Below are 15577 nucleotides of genomic sequence, written 5' to 3' on the forward strand. Positions count from 1 at the left end.
CAGTCATATCCACTCCGAGTTAAAACGTCCACGAAATTCACTTCTGACCGCAAAGAAAATAAACCAACACGGCGTTCAAGACGAACCAGAGTGCGAGTGTGTAAGGTGCTGACACAAAGACGATTTAATATCCACAGCGGATAGTAAAAGTCTACACACTCCAGTTTAAATAGGAAAAATAAATCAAATAGGATTGATTTATTTATTTATTAATAACACTGGGAAAAGTGCATTACTGTAGCATTATATTTATGGTTCTATAGAGAAATAAAGTGTGTTCTTAACTGTATGAATAACTGTGTTGTTATTCTGCACAAGCAATAAGTCCCAGTTTGACTTGAACACCCCTCATATAAATAAATGTTAGCATTTCTGTATTGATGTTGTATTTTAAATCGTTATATTTTATCAACTAGCACAGCGCTAACATTTCCTTTGTGTTTGTGTGTTTTATCTGGTTCTACAGAAACTGTGTGACATGAATAGCCTCCATGCGGTGATGGCAGTGGTGTCAGGTTTACAGAGCGCTCCTATTTACAGGCTCGCCAAAACATGGGCTGTAAGTACCTGCCTCATTACACTCCTGTAGAACATACACTCTCATTAAGGTGTGGTTTACGGTTTATGATGTGATCATCTGAAACATCACAACCGGTCGTGTAACGAGGTCTCACAGCTGAGGTTTATAATTATATAATTAACCTTCCTTAGACTTATTAATCACATTTAATATGAAGACCGCTTGGACAGGTTTAGATTGATGCTCTACTATAGTAACTGTTCATACACAAGGGGTTAAATTTAGCTCCTACAGGCATGTTGCTTTAATGAAGTTTCTCAGATGGGAAAGTCTAACCCTGACAGCTCTGATGCTTGACGTCTTTGTTACGGAATTAAACAGTGGAAACTGGGAAATCTCTGTGGTATAGGCAGAATAACACTAAACAATTCCGTTTCAGGGTGAATACATTGGTTTTCCATTGTGCGCCATCACACCATCCTGGTATGGATTATGTCCATATATAAATTGTTTAAATATTTATATTTTACTAGATGTGCCTGCGACTTACTGTAGTTTGCATGCAATTTAATTGGACTCTGAACTCATGTGAAACACTTTTTGAAAAATGTACAATGCCATCTGTTGAATTTTGGAATGAGATAATGATTTTTTTTTTTTTTTAAGGTTTATACTGTGTGTGTGTATATATGTATATGTGTGTACGTATGTATATATATATATTTTATATAGGGGCGTTTTCCATAAAAATCTCTAAAGTAGCATATCTTCTTTTTCTTCTTCCGATTCAAAAAACCATGTTACGTCAAGCTCGGTCGAATACACCTGTGAAAACCCCATTATAATTTGTTTAGTAGTTTTTATATGATGCATGCACAAGCAGACAGACAGACAGACAGACAAAAATTCCATAAACCATCTTGATGTGTTTTATTACTCATCTCGCATCTCCCCAAATGGTTTTCCACAAATATCTTCCATTTATGTTTTTCATTATTAACTACAGTGGAATCTGTGCTGTTCATCCGATTTTCTGAATCTTGGCTGTTCCTCTGTTAAAGGCTGCGAAAAATGTGATATGAGATGGACCTCTTCCCTTCCCCTGCCTTCCCTTCTCTATGTACCATCTAGACATCCCCCCGCATAACTACCCCCAGAACCCTCACTCTGGGATCTTCTCTCAGACACCCACCCCCTTCTCAAACCCTAAACAGCATTCCTGCACCCTTACCTCACTCAGTCCCCTGGCAAGAGAAGATCAGGGTTTTCTTCCCTTTTTTTTTTTTTTTTTTACCTCTCTCTCTCTCTCCATCTCCACTGCAGCTGTGCCGAGCAGTTTTTTTTTTTCCTTGGGTAACTCTGATAAGTCTGTCCACCAGTCATACTGGATGATTTAAAAGCATATTTTTTAAGTCCTCCTGTAGTCCAAAATACCTTTTATCTCCAAACAACCAACTATGAAGTTAAAATATTTCAAATACATGACGGATTCATCATTTTTATTTATAATAATTAGAATTTATGGCACTCTTCTTGGAAATGTGCAAAAAATAATTGCATGCATTGAGAGACCTTTTTGAACCAAAGCATCGTTCATGTATTAATATTACATGTGAATTATTAGTTATTATTTAATTATTATGTAATATTATTACATTGTGTGTGAATATCAGATCACTGAGAGCATTTGGGAGCCATGATGCACTCACTATAAAGCTTGGATTAACGATTTATTTATTGGTTTGTTTATTTGTTTGTAATTATTCACACACTGCTTTTGATAATAAATTACATTCCTTGCCATTGGGACAAAATGAGATGGAGTTAGAGCATTTTGCAAAATCATCCAAAATTCACACTATCACAAACAATTCTGACCCAAGATTTTAGCATTTGTGCAGTGCATATATACAGAGTCACACAAAAAATATAAATAATATAAATCATTACATTACAATAAAGCTTTCATGTTTTTAAAACCACTGAACTGTAATTTAGGCGGCACAGTGGCTTAGTGGTGAGCGTTGTTGCCTTGCACTTGCCTTGGTCTTGGTTCGAATCCCACCTTGGGTCTGAGTGCGTTGGGTTTGCGTGTTCTCTCCGTGCTTGAGAGGTTTCCCTCTAGGTCAGGGGTCGGCAACGCACGGCCTTCAGAGCCGCATGTGGCTCTTTCATCCCTCTGCTGCGGCTCCCTGTGACCTTTGAAAATAATGAGTATTTCATTTTTTAATTTTTTTATTTTAGCTGGTTAGTTTTTTCAATTGTGATTCTAAATTTGAAGATTATGGTGATCTTGTAACATTAAAATAAATGATGTTTAATTCTTTGTTGCTCAGAATATGCATCACCGCCGCCGATGTGCAACACGCGCCAGCACGCGATGTATTGAGCTTTTTGAGTCCTGAGCTGCGTTCCATTCAGAAGCGCACTTCACAGGATGCTCCCTACTCCTTTTGCAGTAAATGTTGGTGAAGAGAACTTCCCTCTAGTAGATCACAAAACTATATCACATTAAAGATTTCTTGATTTAAATAGTTAAAATTATTATTATCTCATAATAATTCATTATTATATTACAAAATATTATGAATATGATGTCGTCGATAATAACTATATCGATCTTTTTCAACCCCCCCCCCCTTTTTTTTTTAAGTAAACGCAATATAAGGATGATGTCACACAGAAGCAGATAGCATTTTTGTTTTTCTGAAGGTGGATAATTTATGTTCACTTATGTTCGCTAACCCAAATGGCTCTTTCAGTGTTTAAGGTTGCCGACCCCGGTTCTACTGTAGGTACTCAGGTTTCCTCCTAGACCAGAGGCATGCAAGTTAGACTGGCATTAAACTGGCATTTCCAAATTGTGTATGTGGTGTGTGTGTGGTGTGTGTGTGTGGTATGGTGTGGTGTGTGTGTGGTATGGTGTGGTGTGTGTGTGGTATGGTATGGTGTGTGGTATGGTATGGTGTGGTGTGTGTGTGGTGTGTGTGTGGTGTGTGTGTGGTATGGTGTGGTATAGTGTGTGGTATAGTGTGTGGTATGGTGTGGTGTAGTGTGTGTGGTGTAGTGTGTGTGGTGTAGTGTGTGTGGTGTAGTGTGTGTGGTATAGTGTGTGTGGTATAGTGTGTGTGGTATAGTGTGTGTGGTATAGTGTGTGTGGTATAGTGTGTGTGGTATAGTGTGTGTGGTATAGTGTGTGTGTGTGTGTGTGTGTGGTATGGTGTGTGTGTGTGTGTGGTATAGTGTGTGTGTGTGTGTGGTATGGTGTGTGTGTGTGTGTGTGGTATGGTGTGTGTGTGTGTGTGTGTGTGTGTGGTATGGTGTGTGTGTGTGTGTGTGTGGTATGGTGTGTGTGTGTGTGTGTGTGGTATGGTGTGTGTGTGTGTGTGTGTGTGTGTGTGGTATGGTGTGTGTGTGTGTGTGTGGTATGGTGTGTGTGTGTGTGTGTGTGTGTGTGGTATGGTGTGTGTGTGTGTGTGTGGTATGGTGTGTGTGTGTGTGTGTGTGTGTGGGTGGGTGTGGTATGGTGTGTGTGTGGGTGTGTGTGTGGTATGGTGTGTGTGTGGGTGTGTGTGTGGTGTGGTGTGGGTGTGTGTGGTATGGTGTGTGTGGTGTGTGTGTGGTATGGTGTGTGTGGTGTGTGTGTGGTATGGTGTGTGTGGTGTGTGTGTGGTGTGTGTGTGGTGTGTGTGTGTGGTATGGTGTGTGTGGTATGGTGTGTGTGTGTGTGGTATGGTGTGTGTGCGTGTGGTATGGTGTGTGTGCGTGTGGTATGGTGTGTGTGCGTGTGGTATGGTGTGTGTGCGTGTGGTATGGTGTGTGTTTGTGTGCGTGTGGTATGGTGTGTGTGTGTGTGTGTGTGTGGTATGGTGTGTGTGTGTGTGTGTGTGTGTGGTATGGTGTGTGTGTGTGTGGTTTGGTGTGTGTGTGTGTGGTATGGTGTGTGTGTGGTATGGTGTGTGTGTGGTATGGTGTGTGTGTGGTTTGGTGTGTGTGTGTGTGTGGTATGGTGTGTGTGTGTGTGTGTGGTATGGTGTGTGTGTGTGTGTGTGGTATGGTGTGTGTGGTATGGTGTGTGTGGTATGGTGTGTGTGTGTGGTATGGTGTGTGTGTGTGGTATGGTGTGTGTGTGGTATGGTGTGTGTGTGGTATGGTGTGTGTGTGTGTGTGTGGTATGGTGTGTGTGTGTGTGTGTGGTATGGTGTGTGTGTGTGTGGTATGGTGTGTGTGGTGTGGTATGGTGTGTGTGGTGTGGTATGGTGTGTGTGGGGTGTGTGTGCGCCCTATTAAAGAAATTAATCAAAACAATAAATTAATATTAACAGGAAAAACGATTATTTTGCTGAAGAAAATATGTAAATATTTTAAGTAAATGAAATAAAACATACTTCGGATGTATTATCAACACTGTACCACAATACGTTTCCACCGTCAGATGATTTCCTGATGGTGTTGACATCTGACAGTGTTGACAAAATTGCTATATATATATATGTTTGACGGTGGTGTTGTTGACTCGGAACACAAATTCAGCTAATTACAAATAAGCATTAAAAAGTAATTAATACATTTTAAACACCTGTTAATTGATTAATATGTACTTATTTTACTTAACACACAATAAGTGTAAAAATAAGATAAAAATCACACACACACATTCTGTAGACACACACACACACACACACACACACACACACAAACCTTCCATTACTTTTCTGTGTTGATTTGTTGTATGTTGTTTGGCCTCCTAATATAATAACCTATTTTATTTTTACTCTGAATATACAGTACTCAAGGCTACTGTTTATTATTGATGCTTACAGTATTTGTATATTTAGTGCCAACTACTTCTTTCTTTCATTTGGTTTGTGTTTACCCATGGTGAAGAACGCCAACAGGATTTTAAACGTTTAAACAAATATTTTTCCAAAGGCAACACCATTGTTCCTGGACACTGATGTCATTATAAAACATCTATACCTCATTTTTTATGAGTGACTTTTAATCAGGGGAAAGATAAGCGCATTCTCCAATTATTTGAATGGAAAATTCGAGTCATAATTATATGTGATGTTGATTTCATCCAATCATTTAGCCCATTCTCTTGACGTGTGCCAGTAACTGAGGAGTTGACTGAAGCCTAAAACCGTTATTATGCACAGCAGAGCCAACTTGGCGTCAGCACAGTATAACAATGAAAGGAAAACTGGAAAGTAAGAATTTCTTTTTATCGAAAACAGCAGACTGATTTTCTGCATCACACAATGGTCGGCCTATAAAGAGCTAACCTTGACTCTCATGTCCATCGTGCACGCTGTGTATCATGCGTGCCTGAGTGCCGTAGTACCACAGTTGACATTTTTTTCCCCACTGTGCGCTCAGCACAAACACCATCTGTGTTGCGCATAATCTTAAACCCACCCAACTGTCACTGTTTCTTCTAACCAGTTTACCAAATGTCTACAAGACAAGCTGTGTGATCATTCTGCCAGATGTATTATGTTGGAGCTTTGATTATGCTGCTGCATGCACATTGACATTCACACACACACGTCCATGCACTGACGGGCTGAAATGTGTATTATGTTCCAAATCAGATAAGATAGCAGGGGGTACGAGTCCTTATTTGTGTTCAGAAGATGCTGTCACTGTTACTTTCAGTGTGTGGGTTATGTGTGTGTGTGTGAGACTGATGTGAATCAGAGAGAGATTGTATTATGTCTCCTATCGTCTTCAGATATGTCCTCCTGTGTTTCAGCTCATTTCTACTTATGGCTTGTCTGAGACCAACAGTCTGGGTATAAATGCCTTCCTACAGCCACTCATTTAACTGAAACATTTCAATATCCCTGTTTCCAATCAGACATATAACTGAAATGGATTATATCTTCATTTGATGATTACCAGATGCAAGATGTTCTTTTGCAATCTGCGGTATACAGTATCATAGCACTGTTTAGTTTTTTCCCAGGATGTCAGTAAGTGTACACCGATCGGCCAAAACATTAAAACCAATTACAGTTGAAGTGAGTTGCTTACCTTGTTGAATTGGAGCCTGTCATGGGGTGGGATATACAGTACAATGTTAATCAGCGAGTAAACGGACTGGCCTAGAATAGAAACAGAATTGAACCCTAGAGCGATGAAAGAAGATGGCCTGGTCTGATGCATCACATTTTCTTGTGATGTGTGTATCCACACATATGGCGCCACAATGCACTATGGGAAGAAGGCATGTTTTGCTCTGAAACATAGCTTAAGAATGGTTCGAGGAAGATGACAAAGAGCTCAAAGGGTTGAATTGGCCTGATTGATTGACAGTCTGTAGGATGTGCTGGACTAACACGTCTCATCCATAAAGGCTCCAACTCACAAATTACAGGATTTAAAGCTGTTAAATTCTTGGTCCCTGATAACACAGCTCACTTTCAGAGGTCTTGTGGAGACCAATGTCTTGTCTATGGGTCAGAACTGTTTTGGTGGCCCAGGGGTGACCCACACAGTATTAGAATAGAGTAGAATATCTTCATTGTCATTGGAACATGGGGAATTGGTTTAGTGTTGCAGTTGATCCGTTTATACACTACCGTTCAAAAGTTTTAGAACACTTTCTAACTCCATGATGGTTCCCGATTTTTATTTCTTTTTACATTGTAAAGGAATCCTGAAGGCGTCCAAAACATGCATTAATCTCCTTTGAACAGTTGATGGTGAGATGTTTCTGCTACTTCTGCTCTGTAAAGACTTCATAACGCCTCTAATCTGAGGTGCTGTTAATTGGTCATTTTTCAGGCTGATAATTCTAAATGAACTTCTCGGCTGAGGCAGAGGTAGGTTTTGGTCTCGCCCTCCTGGGATGGTCTTCATGAGAGCCAGTTTCATTATGGTGCTTGATGGATTTTGCAAATGCACTTGACAATACTGATTATATTCAAATATTTCTTTGCATAAAATGACTTAAAAAAAACATCAGTGTAGTTGTACCCCTAATCAGAGACAATAAAGATGCCCAATACTGTTTTTGAATAAAGTTAGGTTAACTGTGTTAAAGTAAAGTATGGGGTAAGTTTAGTAGTGTGGTTAGTTTAAAGTTTCAAGAATGGCCATGTTTTTTTTTTTTTTTTTTTTTTTTTTTGGCAGGAAATGCCTTGAATTAACCAATAGCTATTGTACTTGGAAAATTAAAGTCTAATAAAATGTTATGTTTAAAATGAGGGCTGTTTATGAACTATTATATTGTCATTCTATTACATTTTATGTATCTACTTATTATATATCTATATATATAATATATAATTCTCTTTATTTATTTTTTTTTTTCTGGCTCATTTATTGCCATACAGTGCTGTGCGAAAGTGTTAAGCCCCCATCATTTCTCCATATTTTGCTTGATTTTGAGGAATAGTTTCCCAGGCTTCCCGAAGGACATTTTGTCTCTGGTTTTCAGTCCAGACCCTGTACCTGAGCAGTTTCAGAGGAATGTTTAAGCCGCACACTGACCTATGAATCATTGAATCATAATCATATAACGTAAGGCATGAACCAGTGGGAAACAGGTGCAGATGATGACAGATGGTCAGGTTGGTGATTAGTGTACTGTATTTACTGAGTGTTTGAAACAGACGAGAGGGGAAATGAGGTCGCTGCTGAGGTTGTTAAATAAACAACCAATTTTTAAATCGTATCTTTAGGCACTTTGCCGCCTGTCGCAGTAAAACATCTGTTCCCATTTCCTTTATTTAATATGCACCTTTTAATTTAATATGGACACGAGAGAGTTGTCTTAAGACTTGTGCAGGGTACTGTATATAAATGTTTTAAGCAGATTGCTATCCTGTTTTTCTATCCTGTTTTTTTTTTTTTGCTTATTGCTTAAAATCCTGTAAGCTCTGAGGAAGCTGCTTGTCTATTTTTTACCCAACTCTAAATAAGACTAAACTATACTGCATACATTTGATACATTGAGATTTGAACATCTGGAATCGAATGCTTTCTGTAAGTCTAAATCCCTATCTCTGTGTCTCTGCAGCTGTTGAGTCGTAAGGACAAGGCTACATTCGAGAAACTGGAGTATCTGATGTCTAAAGAAGACAATTACAAGAGACTGAGAGACTACATCAGCAGCCAGAGTATGACTTCTTGCATACCGTATCTAGGTACGTCTCTCTCTGTCTCGTTCACGATCGCGTTCCGGTGTCTCGCTTTCTCTCCAGCGCGGCAAATCAGTATGAAAATTCTTTCTCTCCAGGGATGATTCTGGATGTCCGTTCACAAATGAGGATTTATGCCGAAAATTCAAATGAAGACCTAAAACAAACTTGGGTCTAAACTTATTGGTTGTTAGCAATAATCTCATTTTTGAATGGAGACAAATTTAGTCTAACGGATCAAACAATGGAAAAGAAAGTCTTATGTTTGGGAACGTTGCTTTTTATAAGTTTAATAATAAGCGGCCTTGACATCCCTTCCAGTTTTATGACGAGTTTAATAACGGCGGCGTGCAAACGGGGGTAAAGTCGTTTGTTTAAATTGGTCAGTTCCTAAGAGACGCTGTTTATATTGGCAGCGGTTGTTCTGAGTTTACTTTATTGCAGGGATTTAGTATAATGCCCATCGTTGTAGGCAGTACACGGCTTTTTAAACAGCCTTGGGTTTTCTATGCTTGATGTGGGTTCTTGAACATTTTGTCAGGCTTGTTGGAAGTGAACCCGAACCCTTGGTTTTTTTTTTCCTTTCCCCCCAAACCACAACCTCAAACCTGTTTTTTTCCCCTTTTTTTCTTTTTCCAACGCTGTCTATAATATAGTCATGTCTCTCTTCCATGTGAAGCATTCAGTGTGATTCCACGCTTTTGAGAATGAGCTTCATCACTTTTCACGTACAAACCCCTCAATTCGGTCTTTGCCTGGCATCGTGTGTGTGTGCGCGGGTGTGTGTCAGCACACACGCACGTCCCTGTTTGTCCTGGGTGGGTGTGTGTCAGTTCTCCCGCTGGTCACAACTCGTGTCGCTTTTTTTTTTTTCCCATAAGAAGAATCCTACCATGTCATAGCAAAAGGAAAACGAGAATGACTCACGTTAAAGGAGGTGAATTTCAGTTTATTTTGTTTAGCTTTTGTTATTTTGGTCTTCCTGGCAGGACAATCTGTTTCTAAAGCAAGCTGAAGGAATGCAGTAGTTTTTCAGATAATATTTTGGAAGATATGTTGTCCATCATGTCTTGTGCATAATTGTGTGTATTTATATATGTTCTTTTTAGACATGATGCATGAAGATGTGTTTTGTACTCGTTTCATAAAGTGTAGATCTGAGCCTTGATTTCTTTTTGGCAAACCCTGTCACTACACCCACATATACACACACACACACACACACAGAGCATTTAATGGAATGTGTTGACAAGCACTAATTTAGTATGAGCTCTGCCGGCCAAGTGCATTTTGTCAGTGGAAAAAAAGAAAAAAAAAAAGAAAAGGGAAGAGTGAATCTAAACTCATCCATTGTTACTGAGCTCATCCTTTACAGAAGAGTTAAAACTCTCTTTCTCTCTTATGCTGGCTGTCTGGGACTTTGTCTTTCCTTTTAATGTGCCATGTGCTATTTTATCTCTCTGCCATCAGTCATTTTACATATGCGTACGTGAGTCTATGTGTTTCTTGCATAATGTGTACAGATTATTTTTTCCCCACTTAAGATAGCGGGGATATAGAAAAGGATGTGATGCCTTTCATGCATGTGAGTGTTGCAAAACGTAATAAAAATGGAAAACAAGGGGACAATTTACACAGATCCTCCATAACATTATGACCACCCATCTAATATTGTGTATGTGAGTGATTAGTTAATTTTCTACTGGCCGTGCATGCACAGAGCAATGAGTAGCAACCTTTGGGTCTTTGGTCCGAATCATTCTTTCTTTTGTCACGTGACTCCCATAGACGCTATGCGGTGCGATAGATTTAATAGAACGAACCACTCGGCCTAGAAGATATGAGAGGTGAGCTGCTCATTCTGTTTATCATAATACGTCCTTAGCGGCATTGTAATATTTTTATTACTGGAACTACAGCCGAAATTTGTGTATGTAGACATGTTTCGGTTCTGTTTATTGAAAATTTAACATTTATAACATTATTTTGTTTATAGCAGGGAGTAGGGCGCAGGAAGCACACTTTAAAGTACACTGTGGAATGGAACACAGCCATAAATCTTAAATCAATCAACACCACAATGTGCACACCATGTTTATTAGGTAATTTTAGTAGATTTTAATGCTTTAAAACCTGCAAAAAATTTAGATGCGAAAATCACGACGAGAAGAAATTTATGGTATTGAATCGAGAGTTTATCTACTGCATGAATTACAGCTTTACTAGGCATTAAATGAGATGGTGATTGCTTTTAACAGATCTTCGATCAGTGTGAAGACATTTTTTTTTTTTTTTAGCTCAACCACATTGTAACTACTGATGGTTTAGCCTTTTTGTAATTCTTAAGCATTCTCTCTCTCTCTCTCTCTCTCTCTCTCTCTCTTTCTTTCCGCCAAGTCTGCACTCCATTTGCTGTTACAATGGACAATCATTTCACCATTCATTCAGTATTTCCACAAACTCCGAACAGGATAAATAAATAGTTCACAAAAGCTTCAACAGACCTTGAAATTGGTATTTTGCTCAAAACATGCATTAATGTAGATTGTTTTTCGTGAATAGTTTTTTTTTTTTTTTTGTTATTTCTAAATTGTGCTCCGATCTTGAAATCAGACTTTTTTTTTTTTTTTGGTGGATGGATGTGAGGTTATAGATAAGGTTACAAAAGTGTTGAAATGATGTCTTCTGGAAATGATGAGCAACTCAACTGGCTTTGTATTGTACTGGTTTAATTGAACAGCTTTAGTAGGGTTTCTTCTTATATCCAAGTGCAGTACAGTGAAAACGTCTTCAGGCAGCTCTGATTGCTTCATATTTTGCTTCCAATGAGCCGGAGGTATTTAGCAGTAAAGCAGCAAAACTATTTCTTTCATTTAATCTACCTTGTTTAATTTGATTTAATATGCACAATCAATGAGGGCTGAAGTCTATGTATAATTTGATGAAATTTTGTAGAAGTGTCATGGATTTTATTTTCAATTTGTGGTTTACAATCATATTTTTAATGTAGTTTTCTACTGACTAAATTCAGACTTTTAAACCTTGAGATCCGGAACAGGGGAAAGGTGAGAGAGCGAGAATTGAGGAAGAGTCGAGTTGAATCCCCCTTGTGTTAACAGATCTTGCCAGCTGAAGACAGATTGGGAATATGATGAGGTAAGATTCAGGCTGAGTGTGTGTACGTGTGTGAGAGTGAACGGGTGTGAGTGTGAGTGCATGGAACGTGACATCCCATAGCAAAATTTTTATTTTTCTTGTCTCATGAGACTGAATTGAGCTGTCTATTACAAGCTTGACTTGTCTTTTCTATTTCTCCTAAACCCCACTCAGGAGAAACAAAGAGACATAACTGAGACACAAAGCGAGACATACTTTTGTGAAACATTTTAGAAATCTGAGATGTACATGAGAAACAGAACTGCATTTGAAGAAGAAGCAAATGAACCATATATAAGACCATAATGAGATTAAAGTCAGATATAAATAAGATGCATAAAACAAATTATTTCACAATCTGCTCAGTTTGCTCAGCCAAAAACTAAAAAAAAGTTTCAAATGACTTTAAGTATAAAAACAAAAACTAAGGCACACTTTAAAATAAATAATTATACAAAAACACTAAAGGTGTGAAACTAAACTTTCAGAACTAAAAGTTTCAAAATCTACATCTCAGGCATAACATAAGCCTTCACTGACAATTTCAGTCGTTTTCTCTTGCTGGTTTCTTCTCCTCTTGGCTCGCTGATATTTTTTTTATCGCTCTCTTCCATTTCACAGCCTGTAACAGAACGCTCCATCAAATCATTACACCGCTAACCGTTTGCGTCTCCTTCCGCTTTGTGGGTGACGTAAGCGCTTCTTCTTCGTCGGTGTTTACTGGCGGCTTCCATCCAGAAGCGCGCTGTGTCAAAAGCGCGCTGTCAACAAATAATTGCGCAAAAACATAACGCAAGCTTTTAAAATTAATTAAACGAAGCTTTGAGGCGGAAGATTTTGCCTTGATCATTTTTGTAATTGATTTACTTGAGGAATCGTTTCAGCCCTACATTTAGTCATAAATTTATAATTAAAATAGGTTTGGCCTTTAATGATAAGTGTATACAGAAATCATTGAACACAGACATTATCTTATTGCTTTATTTCTTGATAAAAAATATTGTGTGTTGTATTTTATTTGTTTATTGGTTTGTTTGTTTGTTTATTTAGTTTAGTTGTTAATGACTCATTCAAGTCTCAAAGATGGCTCATTTCTGCATATGCGGGTCGCACACAAGACAAATTTAAACTCTCTCTAAATTTAAAGGTAATGAGCCAAATTTGAAACACTTAGATCTCATTCAAGTCTCAAAAACGGCTCATTTCTGTCTAAGAGACAAAAAAGAGATTAACATGAGATCTCATTTTGGAGTTTCTTTGCTATGGGATGCCTGGTGAGAACAGTTCCCTTCATTATCAGTTGAGTGGATAAGACGCTGACAGGTGCTCAGCTCTCCCACCTGATCTCTCATTCACACACACACACACACACACACACACACGGAGCTTGCAATGCCACAGAGTGTGTGTGAAGCTCCTCAGCATGCCACTCTGAGAGCGCGAGAGTGTGTGATCATGCAGCACATCCTGCTATGTGTGATAAGATTCTGTTTGCTTAAACCTAATGTGGTTTTCAGTGTGGATTTGAAGCCTGGCGGAATCCCTAACCCTCTAAGAGACAGACATGTGTCCAATCCGACACCACGTTTTTAAGGGTGACCACTAGAGCTGTGAATCATATCTAGACCAATGATTTGTTTAGATTTTTGGGCACGATGATTTGATTCAATATGACTACACTTCATCATCAGATTTGCATCAAATAACTATATTTCTTACATGTTTTGATGAATTAAAACTCTTATAAGAGTCTAATAATCATTCAAATGCTGTGTAACTTGTTTGTGTTGTTGATTGTTTAAATGAGATGTCTTGTACAAAGGATGTTTTTTTTCTTCTCCCTGGTAATCTCCCGCTCCACGCTCCAGTCCAGTAGGGGGCGGTATTGCACCAGCTGCTCATAAACTTAAAAGAAGAAGTGATTATGCAAAACCAAGTTTTTGGATCCGTAGAAGCAGTTTATATTTTACATTTATGCGAATTTAAACCCGAATAATCGATTCAGTGAATTAAAAAAATTTATAATAAAAAAAAAAAAAAAAAAGTCTACACCCTGAAACGAAATATTAAATGTGTACTAAAACAAAAACGTATACTCCTGAAATTCTTAACCAAATCACGTTGGATTTAAGTCACGTTAGGCTCACTTCAGTGTCCGAGAAGCTGTTTTAAGACGTATGTTCTCAGAGAATATGTCTGGAGATTGTTTAGTTTCGGATGCAGGGCAACCGCTGTGTTTAGGGCACGTCTGTGCTGCGTGTGTAAAGAGTTTGTGTCTTATGCCGGGTGTAGAGATGTGCTCTGGTAGCCAGGAGGTGGAGAGTAATGGAAAGTCTTTTATGTCTCTTTTCTTCTCTGGGGTATTTTTATATGCTGAAGCTCCTTCAGCTCTGTTTCCATCACTTGTTCAGACGAGAGACTCGAGCCCCAAGGGCTGCAGAAGATAATCTCACCTTTGAATGAAAGCCAGTCACGATAGGGTCTCTGGATGGTTTCTTCCTGTGTGTGTGTGTGTGTGTTTGTGTGTGTGTTTGTGTTCTTGCTGTGACAGCAGATTGACGATGTTCTGAAGGATGTCCCCACAGAGGTGCCGGTGAGCAGGGAGTCGTAATTTTCAATACAGTCCACTTTTTGTGAAAAAGAAACCGCAGCACTTTATATGGAAGGAATGCTCTGCACTCATTCCACCTCCCTCCGCACCACTCTCGCACACGTTCGGCCTTTGCGCTTCGGTTATCCGTACCCCGACGGTAGAAATGTGTTTTTCATTCTCTCGATGTACATTTCACTGCTTACGTGTCTACATAGTTTTAATGTGAAACCTCTCCCTCCCTCATTTCTCTGCCCCGTCTTCTCGCCTCGTCAGATTCTATTGAAGAAAAATCTCATGTGTTTGTAAGGACAGCTTTAATAAAACTTTTTTTTCCTATGATAATCATGCAATCGACTAATTAGCGCTCACGGCAATTTTAGCATTAGGATCTGAAGTTGAGTCGTGAACTGTTGGGAATGATAGACTTCTCAGCTTTGATCTTCCAGCATTGACCCGTTCCTCATACGATGTGTAACGGTTAGCGCGCACACACACAGCATTGACTGAAGAGCTTTGATCTTAGTAGTGACATGTTGATGTTTGTGGAGTCTGCTGTATGTTTGTGTGTGACATCATAAAAAAAGGAAACTCTGAACACCATGCTTGAGCAGAGGTTTCTACATGAATGGATAAAGAGGAGGAAAAAAGTATGCGGTGTTCATAGTTCGTGTGTATGCACACACACACACACACTGGAGACCCATATGAGTTTCTAATTTATTTTAAAAAAAAAAAGTTAATTTTGCATAGTAGGTAACCTTTAACCTTTTTCTTTCCATGAGACTATTGATAAATGATGCAGATGTCTGCTACTTGTGAACAAACCCAGCATGTACATGCACGTATGTACTGTACGTACGTTAGCTACATTCAATCTTCCCAATTTTATTATTAATAATAATAACAATAATATTATAGAACTATTTATCCAAGCACAAAATAGATATTTATGTAAACAAGAAGCTATAAATGCATGCACGCCACAGTACATCCTGAGACCTTTTTTGTAACGTCTGGACGTTACGTGCACATGTTAGAATTGTGAAAACGTGGAAATTACCATTGATCTTCAAGTTAGAAAGATTTTCTGTTTTTTTCCTGTATGTCTTTCAAGAAGAAAGACATTCTGTTATACATGTATGCATAATCTGGGATAGC

At 38.7% G+C, this 15577-nt stretch overlaps 1 protein-coding gene across 2 annotated transcripts in view; it reads left to right on the top strand.

The window, feature by feature from the left end:
• ralgps2 (Ral GEF with PH domain and SH3 binding motif 2) overlaps nt 1-15577 on the top strand; it is a 100357-nt gene that overhangs the window by 54069 nt on the left and 30711 nt on the right. For both annotated transcript variants that reach the window (XM_053488529.1, XM_053488530.1), the window contains exons 8-9: nt 467-559; nt 8550-8676. In XM_053488529.1, the coding sequence (XP_053344504.1) occupies nt 467-559; nt 8550-8676 (220 nt within the window). The remainder of the gene's footprint in view (nt 1-466; nt 560-8549; nt 8677-15577) is intronic.

Source organism: Clarias gariepinus, chromosome 27, assembly GCF_024256425.1.
Source record: "Clarias gariepinus isolate MV-2021 ecotype Netherlands chromosome 27, CGAR_prim_01v2, whole genome shotgun sequence".
Taxonomy (NCBI): domain Eukaryota; kingdom Metazoa; phylum Chordata; class Actinopteri; order Siluriformes; family Clariidae; genus Clarias; species Clarias gariepinus.